Source organism: Thermobia domestica, chromosome 16 (assembly GCF_964235325.1).
Source record: "Thermobia domestica chromosome 16, izTheDome1.hap1.1, whole genome shotgun sequence".
Classification (NCBI taxonomy): Eukaryota; Metazoa; Arthropoda; class Insecta; order Zygentoma; family Lepismatidae; genus Thermobia; species Thermobia domestica.
In genome coordinates, this window is record NC_137469.1 from 67508040 (window position 1) to 67523228 (window position 15189).

At 35.3% G+C, this 15189-nt stretch overlaps 1 protein-coding gene across 1 annotated transcript in view; it reads left to right on the plus strand.

Annotated features, from left to right (window-relative positions):
• The window catches only part of LOC145672492 (atrial natriuretic peptide receptor 1), a 177352-nt gene that overhangs the window by 36449 nt on the left and 125714 nt on the right, over positions 1-15189 (plus strand). The window contains exons 3-5 of the mRNA XM_081741655.1: positions 4530-4639; positions 6591-6779; positions 12737-12872. Of these exons, the coding sequence (XP_081597781.1) occupies positions 4530-4639; positions 6591-6779; positions 12737-12872 (435 nt within the window). The remainder of the gene's footprint in view (positions 1-4529; positions 4640-6590; positions 6780-12736; positions 12873-15189) is intronic.

Below are 15189 nucleotides of genomic sequence, written 5' to 3' on the forward strand. Positions count from 1 at the left end.
TGTCATAATAGGCAAAGGCTGGAATGGTGCTTATCATGCAGGTCCCAGGCCGCTTCATTCCCTCCTTTCTTCTCCATTTCACCGGATAGTGTGTGCTCGCCGAGAGATGCCATTCCTCATACGTAATTGGTTTAATACCATAGATGCCTGTAATGCCCAGAATAAATAAATAAAAAGATACTGAAAAATTACTTAAAGGAACTCTCGCAAGAGGATGTGATCAAAGGGGGGACGAGATATGAAATAGGTTGAGAAAGCCTATACTAACGCCTCACACCGGTTGACAAGACACATTTGCATCACTAAACCACTTAATATTTTGTGAATCTATCATTATTTCTTGTGAGAATGACAGTTAAATCTAGTAATGTCACTCAGGACGAAATTTAGAAAAAGTCAATTCATAACTATCACAATTTTCATAATACTAGCCGAAAGCACACTTCACATGAGTTCCAGAAGTTCCCAGATTAGGGTTAGGGGAGGGAAAGTTCATTAAATGTAATTCCATGTAAATGTAATTCCGTACAGGAGAAAAAAGTTAAATATGCAGTAATTAATCATGTATTACACATAATTATTACCTGGAATATGTGACGAGTTATTACATATTCAACTGCTTTCCTGACCAAGTAATTGTTATTTCCTTTTTTTTATGGCTGAAAAACTGAGATTTTGAGATACGACCCTGCGTCAGATTGCTGACGATCGACAGCTCCCACATGAAATGTCAATTTGAAGTAAATACTCAAACTTTTGATTTTTAAGGAATTTGGTTTACCAAAACGCATTTTACTATGTCTCTATGTCCGTGTGTCCAAGAGACAAAACCATGCGTTGGTCCAAGGGACTAAAAAATAAAATAAAAAAATAAAAAACTATTTGACAGATCACCATCAATTTTGGCCAAAATGTAGACAGTCAAAAGTTAGAAATCGAGTTTGTTGATCGAGGTGGTATTCAAGCCGGAAATGGTTTTAAAAATAATCATTTCCGGTATTAATTTTGATTACTTTAAACCAGAGTTTCTCAACTTTGGGGTCGCGAGAAGGTTTCATTTGATTCGGAAGATTAACGGAAGGGAATAATATAATTAGAATCTAATATCGGAAAATATTTTTAAAATATTATTTTGAATTTTATTCTGATAGACACATTTTTATTTTTATACATACTGTTAGGAACAACAAAAAGTAAGTCTACTAACATTTTCAATAGGTGCAGAGTTGCTTAAAAATCAATTTAAATGAAAGAGGCACGATATTAAAATACCAGAAAAATACAAATGCAACAAAACCTTCATATTGAAATACAATTAAATTTGAAAGCTAATGAGATACCTGAACATGGTGTGATTTCACTAGTGCAGCAATGTCCGGTTCAATCTTCTTGACGCACATTATTAAGTCATTTAAAATACTCAATAACTTCTTTAACAACTGTCCAATTAGAAATCATATTTTTTTTATTATATGACTCAAAATTAAAGGAGTCATGAAGTTTTAAAATTTTCAAACGGCCTCCCTTTTGATACGGTATGACTGATCGGATTCGATATTTGTAATATGAATGAACTGATCAAATTTGGTTTTAATCCATTCGCTTTTAGGGAAATTAGTGGATACAGTAACCATTACTGTACTGTATCCACTATATACAAGAAACAAATACTATTACAGTGAAACCTGTCAACTTGGCCACCTCTCTAAGTTGGCCACCTGCTTATCTTGGCCTAGTTCGTCTTGAACCTGCATTTTCCCGTAAGACATTCGTTACTTACTACTCTATAAGTTGGCCACCTGTCTATCTTGGAAGTTGGCCACACTGAAGCAATGTTTATCCTATAATGATAATGATAAATTTACCTGCGTATCTTGGCCACGAAAAATACAGTTTTGTTATTTTTCTTAACTCTTTCGAATTCCCATATGAGAGGCAGATGTTCTGTATTTTTGACTGGTCACAAAGAAGCATAGATTCGCACGATTTGTCCTTGGAGGTCAATGGCCAGAACACTACCCTCATAAAAGGGTGGCGAAGGAAGATGTGAATAAGAAAAAGCACGTACAGGAATTCAGGAAATGGTTGTACTATTTGTTTACCCTGTCTGTTTTGGTAAAACCATTAGCTATATCGGCTCCTTTCATCAGTGGGAAGCTTTAGTAATTCCGGAAAATTCTCAAGGTTAAAGCTCAATTGTCATTTATTGGCACCTGACTGCATGTCAAAAGGTAGCGGAGGTTTTGAGATATGAATTCCCTCAAGATTTTCTGAAAACATCTTTTGCTCCGAGGAAAACACTTGTAGCTCATTAACAAGAGGTAGTTAACTACAATATTAAAATGTGTATATCTGACAAAAGGAATAAAGCAAATATGTCTAGAATGAACCACCATTCAGTAACAGCTGAAAAGAAATCATGTAAATTGCATATGAATTTCTCAATTTATAGCTTAGCTTTTCTTGTTTTCAATCTGAATAACTCAGTTTGCTATAATATCAATTTCAATAAACTGCGTACATACACTTCTATTTCATGGTTGGTTGTTTGTGTTATTGTGTTTCCAATCCGAATAATCTAATGTACCAGGCTAGTTTTCAGGAAGAGAAAGGTATGCATATATATTAAACACACTAAGAGCGTCGATCCTGGGGGGAACGAAAGGGCCCGGGCCCCCCAAAGCTCATGTGGCCCCTATTTCATATATGAGTATACAATATTTGATGTAATTTGAGTGCAATTTGTCTTAAAATCTTCATATATATACCTTCTGCATCTGAATGGGCCCCCTCCCCAAATTTACAGAGAAATCGGCGCTCTTGCATACTATAGTAATATTTTCTAGTACTGTATATTTTTATGATTATTCTATATACATTTATAAGTAGCTGTTGTGCCACTGCTTATTAAAATTTTACAATCAAGTAATACTAGAAATCCTATTCTAAAAATACACAAATCACACTTATTTTCTGTAAGTTGGCCACCTGTCTAAGTTGGCCACTTTTCGATGGAACTGATGGTGGCCAACATAGACAGGTTTCACTGTATTATAGAAATAGATGGATATCGTGAGATCTCCGCAATATGTATATTAAAAATCCCACACAAGGTTATTACAAACAAGATATTATAAGAGGGTCGCTGGCAAGAGGATGTGATAAAATGGGGGTCGTGATGGGAATTAGGTTGAGAACCATTGCTATAGACCAAAACTATAATAGATAGCGAGAATAGGTTTTCTGCAATCTATTAAATGTCCCAAGAATACATTCAACTAAAGATGAAAGTAATAAAAAATACACTACAACTTTCAGTTTCAATATTGATATAAACAGAGCAAAAATCATGAGATAGTTGAAAGCGATTTTTTTGGAATCGCTTTAAGAATAGATATCTCCTTCCCTCTTAATCCTATATTCAAACCAGAAGTGACAGAAATCAACTAATTGTGATTTCAACGTTGATCGCTATTAAGCGAAAACCGTAATAGATAGCGAGAAGCTTTTCTCTGCAATCAATTAAGCGCCGCAAAAGTATATTCCATCTTCACTCTAATCTTTGCAGTAAAAACGGAAATAGTTGAAATCTATTACCACTTCCGGTTTTCCATATTCACTGAGAAACTACTTTATAGAAACCAGACCACGCGATGTACACGTGAAACTATTACTTGTTTAAAAACTAAGCATTGATATGGATGTAGATAATTGAAGATACGCCTGAGGCTTTATACAACCCGTTATTCATAATTTTGTTGCGGGTTCTATAACTTCTTGACTATTTTTTTGACTTGAAAAGAGCCAAACTATTTTTTTTTCTTTTTTAGTCTTATACTGCAGACGATAACGTCGTCTCTTCGGGAGTGATACATATAAACATTAGTTAAGATTTATTCACATATATGGGCTATGAGTTTCAAACAGGCAAACTATTTACAAGTAGATAACTAAATTATATTAGGCATATCTCAACTTAGAGAGCTGTCAGAAAACTGACTGTGAAGATTAATGATTTTGATTAAATGGGATGAATTATTTTTGAGTGAAAACAATTTAGTTATAGTAAGTTTGCTGTAAGTTGATTTCTGAATGTCTGTTGCTAACATTGCACTTTTGAAAGAAACGAATCTGTTAACTGTAGTGCATACTTTCGAAGTTCTGCTCAACCGTTCTTAACAATTTTCTAATTGTTAAATGTTTTCCGTCTACTGCTCACACAAAGCGTCCGCTACGATTTTCAAGTGGAGCAGGCACAATATAACTTCGACTTCGCCTCGATTAATTATAAATCTGGACTTTGAAGAAAATTTAAAAATGAGATACACACACGGAAAATTATTGAATAAACAGATGCCCAACGGCTTGGCGTCACTCTACCCAATATTAGTGAAAATAAATTTTAAGATCTTCTTCATATTAATATTATTATAGTTGTTACAAGAAGCATTACTTTTAGAATTTTTAATGCATCTATTGTAGAAATTTATGGTTCATCTATTTACTGTATGTATCTTTTTGCATTTCAGTTGTGATACTTTGTGTTCGAGGACCTTTAGTAAGAAACTTCATGCTAACAGCACATTCTCTTGGAATGACAAAAGGAGATTGGACATTCATAGACGTCGAAATATTTCAAGTGAGTGTCATACAAAATATTTTATTTTAAAATTATTATAATTCTTACTTTTACTGACTTCAATAATAAATAAAGAGAGTATTTACATTACTTATCAAAACTAATTAAGGATCTTGTATTCCTAATATTTTCGGAAGAGCCTTACGATATTAACAATCACGAACTAGCAAGTAATTCTGTGCGGTGGCAGTCATAAGTACTTGTGAGAAAGAACATCTTGATTCCTGTCTCGGTTTTCACTGAACCTCAAAGAACTTGGAGTACTTAACTTAGGGACACATAATCTAACTACCAGCGGTAATTTCACAAGTATCACATACAAAGGGAACATTTTCAGGTTTGTTTCCTAGCACCAGCGAGAGACTACCTGCCAAGACACCGAAGCACAAAGCTGAAGAAACGGCTACTGAAGCGATAAGAGAATAAGAGATGTAAATAAGGTGAAAAATCTATTTGGCATCTAAATTGGCGCGATTCTCTGGTATCGTAGTGCTTTCCACGAAGTGATTTCTTAATTCTAGCTGAAAGGTAATCACCAGGGCCCGGATCTTGTTGACAAGTCAACTTTTTTCTGTTACGCATAGGGCAAGGCAAATTCAAATAAAAACATTATCCTTCAACTCAAGGTTCTAAAAGTATATTGTTTTAGGGTCAACTTTTGGTCACTTTTTGCCGTTTTGAAGTTTCAGGTCATTTTTTAACATTTTAAGGTAACTTTCAGGTCACTTATGGTCATTTTAGTCTTTTCCTTCTACATAAGGAAATCTTAAAATGAACACTGTTTACGGATGTGAAACAGACGAAGTTAGATAATCTCTCCTCATGCTTCCTGACTATTGGAGTGGAAGAACAGCATTCCTAAAAAGTTAATGAACACTAAGCCTTAGCTCGTTGAGTAGGGGGTAGGAGTTCGTAGGTGGCCCAACAGATGGTTTTGGATTATTGACCACAAAGAATGTGATCACGTGAGTAACTAAAAATGGATTAGAACACGTACAAAGATTTTAAACGGGGCTTTTATCTATTATTCTCATATATACAGTCTTCACTTTTGAGCATCTATTTTTTAAGTATGCTTCCTAGTTTCAACTCGGGAGTGAATTGACGTTTTCAGTACGTACAATGCCGTACAATGGGCTGATCAATAGACAGCAACTACTGAAACAAAACTTTTGAGAATGAGAAATGGTAATTAAAATCTAATAGATATTCAAAAAATTACAATGTTTAACGAAGTAAACGTTTTAAGAAACACAAGTTTTAAGGTCAATTTTTGTGAATTTTAGGGTTACTTTTCAGGAATTTTAGTGTCACTTTATAGGTCACTTTTCAGAAAATCTTAGGTCAACAAAATCCGGGCCCTAGTAATCACGAAGTCCCTGATGCACACTGTGTCCACATGCCACTTCAGTCTTGTACCACACAAGTTGTTCATCTTCTCGATACATGTGTTAGGGCGCTTGCAATTTCCTCTTGTACTTTACGGCACTGTTGCTTTCGACTGAATAACACACAGTCATTACCACTCGTCATATTTCATAGTTTCACTTTCCCTTATCAGTACTGAAGTCTGCTGAGACATGGGCTTCTGGTGGGAGATCAATGTTGCCACTACTTTTTATCCAATCTATGTACATTTTTACTAAATTTTAGCTCCATATGTAATTCCATATCCAGCTAGCTGGGAGAGGGAAATTTTTCAGGTTGTACCTTAGTTGTACCACTAACCTGAATAAATTACATCATATTTTGCAATTTTGAGATGATCTATCTTTCAAACTGTTAACTGTATCTACTAGAAAATTCTATGGATAGTTCTAACAAAGAAATTTTTCTATCTTGCTATCTAGAATTACAAATTTTTGTTTCGAAATAAGTTAAGAGGTGAATTCAAAAGAATTGAACAAAAATCAAAACAAAAATTCTACCGCCTTGTTTCTTTCTTCTTAAGGGATCTTACTGGGGCAACCATGGTTGGGAACTTGGTGATGATCAGGATTCAAAAGCAAGACTTGCCTTTGAAGCTCTGCTACGTGTGTCATTACGGCAACCAACTAGTGACACTTATAATGATTTTGCTGAGAAGGTGAAGAGAAGAGCACAAGCAGATTACAACTACACATTCTCAGAAGAGGAAGAGGTAAGCTACATTTCAATTCAATATCCTTTATCTTAAAAAATATAACAATTAAAATTATGTTTGTAGTACTGTACAATTCTGATATTTCTTCACCAATGATAATCCAATTTTAATGGTTCTAACTTTTAACACCATCTTTGGTTTTAGTTCATTGATTTACAGGAGAAATTAAACACAATCAATGGCGTGTAGTCTAAGCAAATTAAATAAAAACCGTGACGCGACGTTGCAACGTGGTAAAGGATTTGGTTGAACAGATGCAAGCAGATGAACAGATAATATTTCATTTCGCTTCTTTCGGATATAAACTGACCTTAATATGTACAAAGATATGGCAACACCGCAACCGTAAAACGCCATAAACGCTGCCCCTTAGTATATATAGTTTTTTTTATTCTTTGAAATGAACTAGAATTTTAATTTTTTGTTCATGTAAAATTACCCTTGCATTTTCAGAATGAATTTGTATTTTCATAAATTTAATCTCTATTAAATTAAATTTCATTATTAAATATTACAAATTAAAATCAACAAAATTTAAATTTCGCAAGGTAAGATACACTTAAATAGTTTCGAAGAAGAAATCAGTAAAATTTAAACCATTGAAATTCCAGTTTAATTGAAAGAAAATAGAAAAATGAGTCCCATATAAATCAATATACAAAGATAACAAAGCTAAGACAGATATTAAACCACTGTTAAGAGCATAACATTGTAAATATGTCAAAAGGATACACTTCTGCTGCGTGAGTATGTTACTCAAAATTAACATTCATATACATGGTTCAGATCTTAACTATTTAGTGACATTATTAAAGATATCTCCATAAGAGTGTTGAGTAATTTCTCTTTGTTTCTAAGCCCATTTTTTTTATATGAGGAAATGCTTTGCTTTTTTATTTGGAATGAATTGGAATTTTTAATTGATTTTACTGATTTCATCTTTGAATCCCTTATAAAGATCCCTGCTAGACCAGTTTCCCATATAATTAAATGACTGGAAACAAAGATGCTGTAGATTAGAATCGGGGGGATTCTGGTGTATCCGAAGTTCTGATGTGTGTTAATATTGCTTCCTAACTCAGTGTATCAATCTCTCTGGAATATTGTCATGGAGTGCCGGATGGAACTCTATGGTTCCAAAACAGTTAAAACTGTTTTTTTGTGTGTGTGTGTGATACTTTTATTTTTCGCGTTTAAATTGTTGATCAGTTATTGTTTCTATGGAAAAGTGGTTCTATAATATGAGTATGAAAACATTTCATTCCGTGAAATTATACGTAAGAATTTGTTTTTACTTTAGTTTATATGCTTCATCTTAGAAAGTCTGATTCTATAAAGTTACTTCAATAATAAAATTTTAACAGTGGGGCTACTCGGTAGAAAAACTACAAAGCTTCTCCAGGCCGGTCACCCTAAATGAGGTTTTCCTGGGTTTTTATCATTCACAGCAGGCAAATGCTGGAGTGGTACTTCCCTTCAGTCCCAGGCCACTTCCCTCCTTCCCTTTCTCGGGATAGTGTGCTCGTCGAGAGACGTCATTCCTCAAAACGTGCCGGGCTAAATTTCCTTAGATGCCGAAAGCCCAGAAATCTAAAATCCTAATAATAATTTTAAGTTATGCTACAATCAGCAGGTGCATATTCCTCTAAACTATATAATTTTGTTACTTCAGAAGTTAGGAATCACGAATCCAAATTTTGGAAATATTTGCAAATTAACTTGCTCAGAATTTTCCAAATAACTAGTAGTTTATTTTCACAATTTACAAAATTATTTTTGTTTCTTTTTTATTATTAATTCTTAAGGAGTTTAATTTACCAAAACTTCTTTTCATATTTTTCCTACCTGTCCATCGTCAAACAAAAAAATCTGAAAAACTACTTGACCAATCATCATTAAATTTGGTCTGAATGTATAAAATAAAAAGTTGATATTCGATTTCGTTTTTGGAGCTAATATTCAAACCGAAAAATGATATAAATTAAACTTTCCCCGGTTTTAACGTTGATCCCTATAGGGCAAGAACGGTAACAAATAGAGAAACGTGGTTCCCTGTAATGAATTAAGCACCCCAAGAATATATTGCATCCTCATTCTTAATTTTCTACTGAAGCTGTAAGTGGTAAAACTCCATTACAACTTCCGGTTTCAATATTGGTCCATAGAGCAAAAACAATAACAGATAACGAGAAGCGGATTCTTGGAATCAATTTAGCGTTCTAAGAATGTGTGGAATCTTCTCTTTTAACCTTCTATTCATACCGGAAGTTACAGAAATCAAGGACTTCCGGTTTCAACGTTGACCGCCTAAGAATAGAAACCATAATACCTAGGTACTTAGTAAGAAGCTGTTTTCTGTAATGAATTAAGCGTCCGTAAAATATATTCCAGTTTTACTGTAATCTCCCTACTAAAACTGGAAGTAGCAGAAATCAACCACTTCCAGTTTTAACTTTGATCATTATAAAATGAAAACGGAAACAGATAGCGAGAAGCGATTTTCTGTAGATAATGAATTATGCGTTTGAAGAATACATTCCTTTTATGCTCTAATCTCGATACTAAAACTGGAAGTAGCAGAAATCAACCACTTCCAGTTTTAACTTTGATCATTATAAAATGAAAACGGAAACAGATAGCGAGAAGCGATTTTCTGTAGATAATGAATTATGCGTTTGAAGAATACATTCCTTTTATGCTCTAATCTCGATACTAAAACTAGAAGTAGCAGAAATTAACCACTTCCAGTTTTATCTTTGATCATTATAAAATGAAAACGGAAACAGATAACGAGAAGCGATTTTCTGTAGAAATGAATTATGCGTTTGAAGAATACATTCCTTTTATGCTCTAATCTCGATACTAAAACTGGAAGTAGCAGAAATCAACCACTTCCAGTTTTAACTTTGATTATTATAAAATGAAAACGGAAACAGATAGCGAGAAGCGATTTTCTGTAGATAATGAATTATGCGTTTGAAGAATACATTCCTTTTATGCTCTAATCTCGATACTAAAACCGAAAGTGCTAGAAACGGTGATCGCTATAGAGTGGAAATGATATTTGATAGAGAGAAAAGGTTTCCAGAAATCGACTAACCGTCGAAGAACACATCTGATTTCCATTCTTAAGTCTCTAGTAATACCAGAAGTAGTAAAATCCACTGCAACTTCCGATTTCAATATTGATCTGTATAAAACGAAAAAGATAAGAGATTGCGAGTATCGGTTTTATGGAGTCGATTTAGCGTTCTAAGAATTGAACCATCTTCTCTTAACTTCTATTCAAACTGGAAGTATTATAAATCGCCAACTTCTGGTTTTAACGTTGATCGTTATAGAGTGGAAACGGAAACATCGAGAAGAGGATTTCTGCACTCAATCAAGCGTCCCAAGAATATATTCAATTTGCACTCTAACCTCTCTACTAAAACCGGACGTGGTTTAAATCTACTACCACTTCTGTTTCAATATACTTGTAAAAATATCACGCCATGCAAATCAATCTCCTTCACGTCCTGTACACGTGACACTGTTACTAGTTACATTTCTTCATATTCTTTCATATATTCTAAAGGAATAACATAGAAAGGTAATCAAGAAAGTTATGTCGCTTTTTGTGGAGATCTGTGTTCAATTGGCCCTAACATAGTGAGTTCAATGCAAACGGAGATAAGGCGAAGATAAGTTGTTGATATGGGTATATTCAACATACTATCTGGTTGTGGTAGTTCAGTTACACCGTGAACTTCGGACCGACAGAGCGTCATAAGCGCGTGTATGCTGTACGAGTTCAAACTGGGATCAAACGCAGGTGTAACGTCAGGTCTTTGGTGAGGGTATCGTAACTACACGGACAGTGTAGCGGTGGTTTAACAACTTTAAGGACGGTAATGAAACACTCGAAGACGCACCACGTGTCTGAAGACCAACACATATACAATATGAAGATCTTCAATCAGCAATTGAGGCGAACCGTGGCCAGACATGTGAGGAACTGGCTCTACAATTCAATGTGAGTGGAGAAACCATTCGGCAGAATCTCCATCAACTTGGGAAGCACTGCAAGTTGGGTCGATGGGTCCCACATGATTTGACTCCGGGCCAGAAGGCAACGCGAGGAGACACCTGTGTTTCTTTGCTGTCTCGTGTGTGGAAGGAGCCATTTCTGGATAGGGTGTTGACATGTGATGAGAAGTGGGTCCTGTACAAAGCTTCACGCCACCGTCATCATTGGTTAGCATCCCATGAACCGGTTCCAAAACAACCGAAACCAGTACTGCAACAGAAGAAGATCCTCCTGTATGTTTGGTGGACTGCTCGCGGCATCGTGCATTGGGAACTGCTACCAGGTGGTCAGAGCATCAATGCAACTATGTACTGTCAGCAGTTGAGCCGTGTTCAAGAAAAACTCAAAACTCTGGAGCCAGCACTTCTGAATCGCAAAGGGGTCCTCCTGTTACAGGACAACGCTAAGCCCCACGCGACAAGGATGACCCGGTACACCATTCTACGCCTTGAATGGGAAACACTATTGCATCCGTCATTCTCCCGGGACATTGCACCGTCCAATTATCACCCGTTCCATTTCTTGGACAATCACCTGAGAGGACGCCAGTTCAAATCCCTAGTAGGGGTGCAAAATGCACTTGATACCTTCTTCGCTTCACGGCCCACCAAGTTCTACCGCGATGGAATCCATGGCCTTCCAGAACGTTGGCAGAAGTTCGTCGATGCCGATGGGGACGTTTGGCCTTCCAAATACAGTCACGTAAGAAAGTATTCTTCAGGTCACAAAATTTCTTTTCCTAATAACTCAAGAATAAATTAATCTATTAGAGTACCGATTTTGGAAAGTTATCAAGTTATAGCTAATCAAAGGATAGCGACAAAAAGATCCAAATCACTTTATTTGTTCCCGAGTTATTGGGAAAAGAAAATTTGTCAACTGCCAAATACTTTCTTTTCCGTGTGTACGTGTTAGGTGGCATATCAATGTTCGAAGGTGGTGATTGAAAACGCGATAGAACTTTCTTGGTTATCTTTATACTTTCATTATGGTATTGTCTTCCACTTGAATACTTCTAGAACTCATTTGTGGTTATATGATTATGTATACGCCTCCCAACTCTTGCATTACAAACTGAATTTTCATGTACGGCAAGAAATGGATTGCCTCGTAAAGAGTGAGGAAACACCTTTAAAATAAAGTATATACTAAATAAAAATGTTTCTGATGCTTATGTATTCGATTAAGTCACTTTGATTATATGTCGTGTGTGAGAATAGTTTTCATCGTCAAGCCGATAACCAGCCCAAAAATATAGGGGGCCCGATTCTACCATATTATACTTCATTTGCAAGCTTAACCTGGAAATTTTAGGGGGAGCAGTAAAAATTTAGGGGGCTACACCCCCTTGGATACCTGTCCTACATGTATTTTACGCCTTTATTTCCTGCTGTAATTCAACATATTTCGTAAATGTTTCTAATTTGAGAATTATACTAATTCTTTAAATGGAATAGAATAAGAATCCGACATAAAGGAAAAAGGGAGATGCTGCATCATTATCAGCATGGGTTTGTAATAGCATACGAATGGAACTGAGATTAACTCCCCTTCACACATTTAGGGTCTAACTCATTATGAGTCAGTCAACTGTTTTCGCACTGACGAAGTCTGGAACTGATTTTCAGTGTAAAAGTCTCTAGGAAATAATCTCAGTTGCAGTAGACAAGATCTCAAAACCAAAATGAGCACATTACAATTCTAATGATAGGATCTAATACACAACGTTACAGTCACTTTCAATAAGTGCATCAGAACTTTTGAAAACATTTACAAATATCTTATATAAATAAATAGTTAACTTGTGCTGTATTAGCACACAATAATCATCATCAACAATCAGAGCTGCTAATAATACATAATTTTACATTGTTTTATTTTCTAGGTAAACTTTTTTATTGGCGCCTTTTACGATGGAGTTTATCTTCTTGGAATGGCTTTAAATGAAACCCTAACAGAACAAGGAGATATTCGAGATGGAACTGCCATCACTCGGCGTATGTGGGATCGAGAATTTAACGGTAAGTAATACTTAAGTACATTGACTTATAATACTTTGTTTAAATTTAGTGTTGAGATTTGTAAACTTTGTCAGTTGTGATTATCTTTGCTCAAGTATATAAGTCTCTCTCAGTCACCTTATCTTTCTATGATTGACTTATTGGAATTAAACTCTCTTTTCAGCACTGAGGCTATATGAGACCTACCGTCTAAAGTGGAATCTGAATCACTCCTCGGGTTTGTATCTGAGGCAAGTAGATATCAGTTTAGTGAAGATCGAACCTAGGCCCACGGGTACAGACAAGGGCGCCGATTCTGGGGGGCCAAGGGGGCCCGGGCCCCCCAAAGCTCATGTGGGCCCCCTATTATATTTATGAATATACAATATTTGGCACAATTTGAGTGCAATTTGTCTTAAAATCTCCATATATATATATACCTTCTGCATCTAAATGCCCCCCCCCCCAAATTTACAGAGAAATCAGTGCCCTTGGGTACAGAAACGAATCACTATCCTTGTATTGTTAGTGTCAAATATGTAAACACTGTCTTCTTGGTATAACGAAAACGATTTATCAAACAAACAAACCTCTTCCAATTCTTGGTGGTCAAATTAAAATGCTTGTGGGTCCGAGCTGGCAGTGGATTCAACGCTTCTTTAAGAGTGACTTGTGACGGCTTGCTTGCTGTAATATTTTATAAACAAGAATGTGCTCTTCACTGTCACCACAGCTAGGATCAAAGCTTATAAACAGGAGCTCAGACATTCACATTGGCAGATGAACAGTCGTTTCACCAGACACAAAGACTAAAAACGTCTTAAACATACTCAACTATCTATACCACTCGAAATATCAATCAAGTACGCCGTCCTTGTGGATGAAGCAAGTCAGTAGCCATCCCAAAAATATAGGGGGCGGGGGCGGTAGAAGTTAGGTAGGGCCTAATTCAATCATATTATACTTCATTTGCAAGCCTACCGAAAAATGTTAGGAGAGCCAGTAGAATTCCCCTCCCCCCTTTCCTGTGGATACAGTCCTGAGCAGGGTTGGAAAGGTAATTTACTTGTTACGTATTTTACATAAATTACGCGTAATTTACTAGTAATATACGTCATGTAGAAAACCAGTTTTTTACGCAGACGTAGAAAACTATATTTCTTTCATTAAAACTAAGATCATTTTGAATAGTCGGTTATATTGTAAGCTTAGTTTTCTTATTTAAGCATTAAAACATTATTATCTTCTAAACATTATATTTAAAAGTAATGATTTCATGCCAAATCATAGTAATAAAAGATAATTTTGGATAGCCCCTCGCCGGCCCACTACTACTTTCCACCTATTAGCGCATACACAAGCACAACCACCCAACATATAAGCACACACATTAAAAATATGTGTTGGTTCGGATATGTTTGAAAGTATCAAGTAACCTTTTGATTATAACAATTTATTGTTATTCCTTTGCAGCTTTTAATATAAGACTCGAAAGATTTCAGTATACTTTGAAACTTCTATTAGAAAAGAAAAAGAGATTGACTGTTAGGCTGATTTCACCTTCATATTACACACTAACGCACACACATAACTGATACGAAAAATACTGAACAGTATATTGAAATAATGAAGTTCTAGAATAAACTGATTTGTTTTTCTTCCACGTCCCAGCGATACTATATATACCACTTCACTTAGCACTGAGACATATTGAATTTTCGATGTAAAAGTTATTAGATTCTCATTTTAAACACACACAACTGAAAAAAATATAAAAGCACCCAAAAGAACATTGTACTACATTTTTTGGAATGAACTCATTTATTTTGCTCTTTTTTTCCAAGTCCAACAACAACACTAAATATATTATTTCCCTTAGCACTTGACTATCATTTAAACTTTTAATGTATACATTTTTCATGCTCATAATAAATAGACAAAACTGAAGAAAATACTCAACAGAATATTGAACCACTTGTTTCTTCGTTGTTTTTGGAAAGAAACAATTTGTCTTTCTTCCTAGTTCGAATACTGAATATATTTCACTTGGTTCCAATAACACAGTATATCATTTCATTTAAAACTTAGCCATTATTTTAGTTCTAAAAAAACGTTACATGCCATTTCCATTATCGTTTAGTACAATTCGAACACAATACTCTTAATCACACTAATATTCATAACTGGAGTTGTCTTATAATTTGAGGGTGTAGTATATTTGAAGTAGTTTCTTCGAACGTTCGAAGCTGAGCCGGTTCCTTGTGACGTTATGAATAAAGGACCAATTTGAGAAAAGTCTTTTAATTTGCGCTGAAGATGCTAGGATGTTCAGTAACTT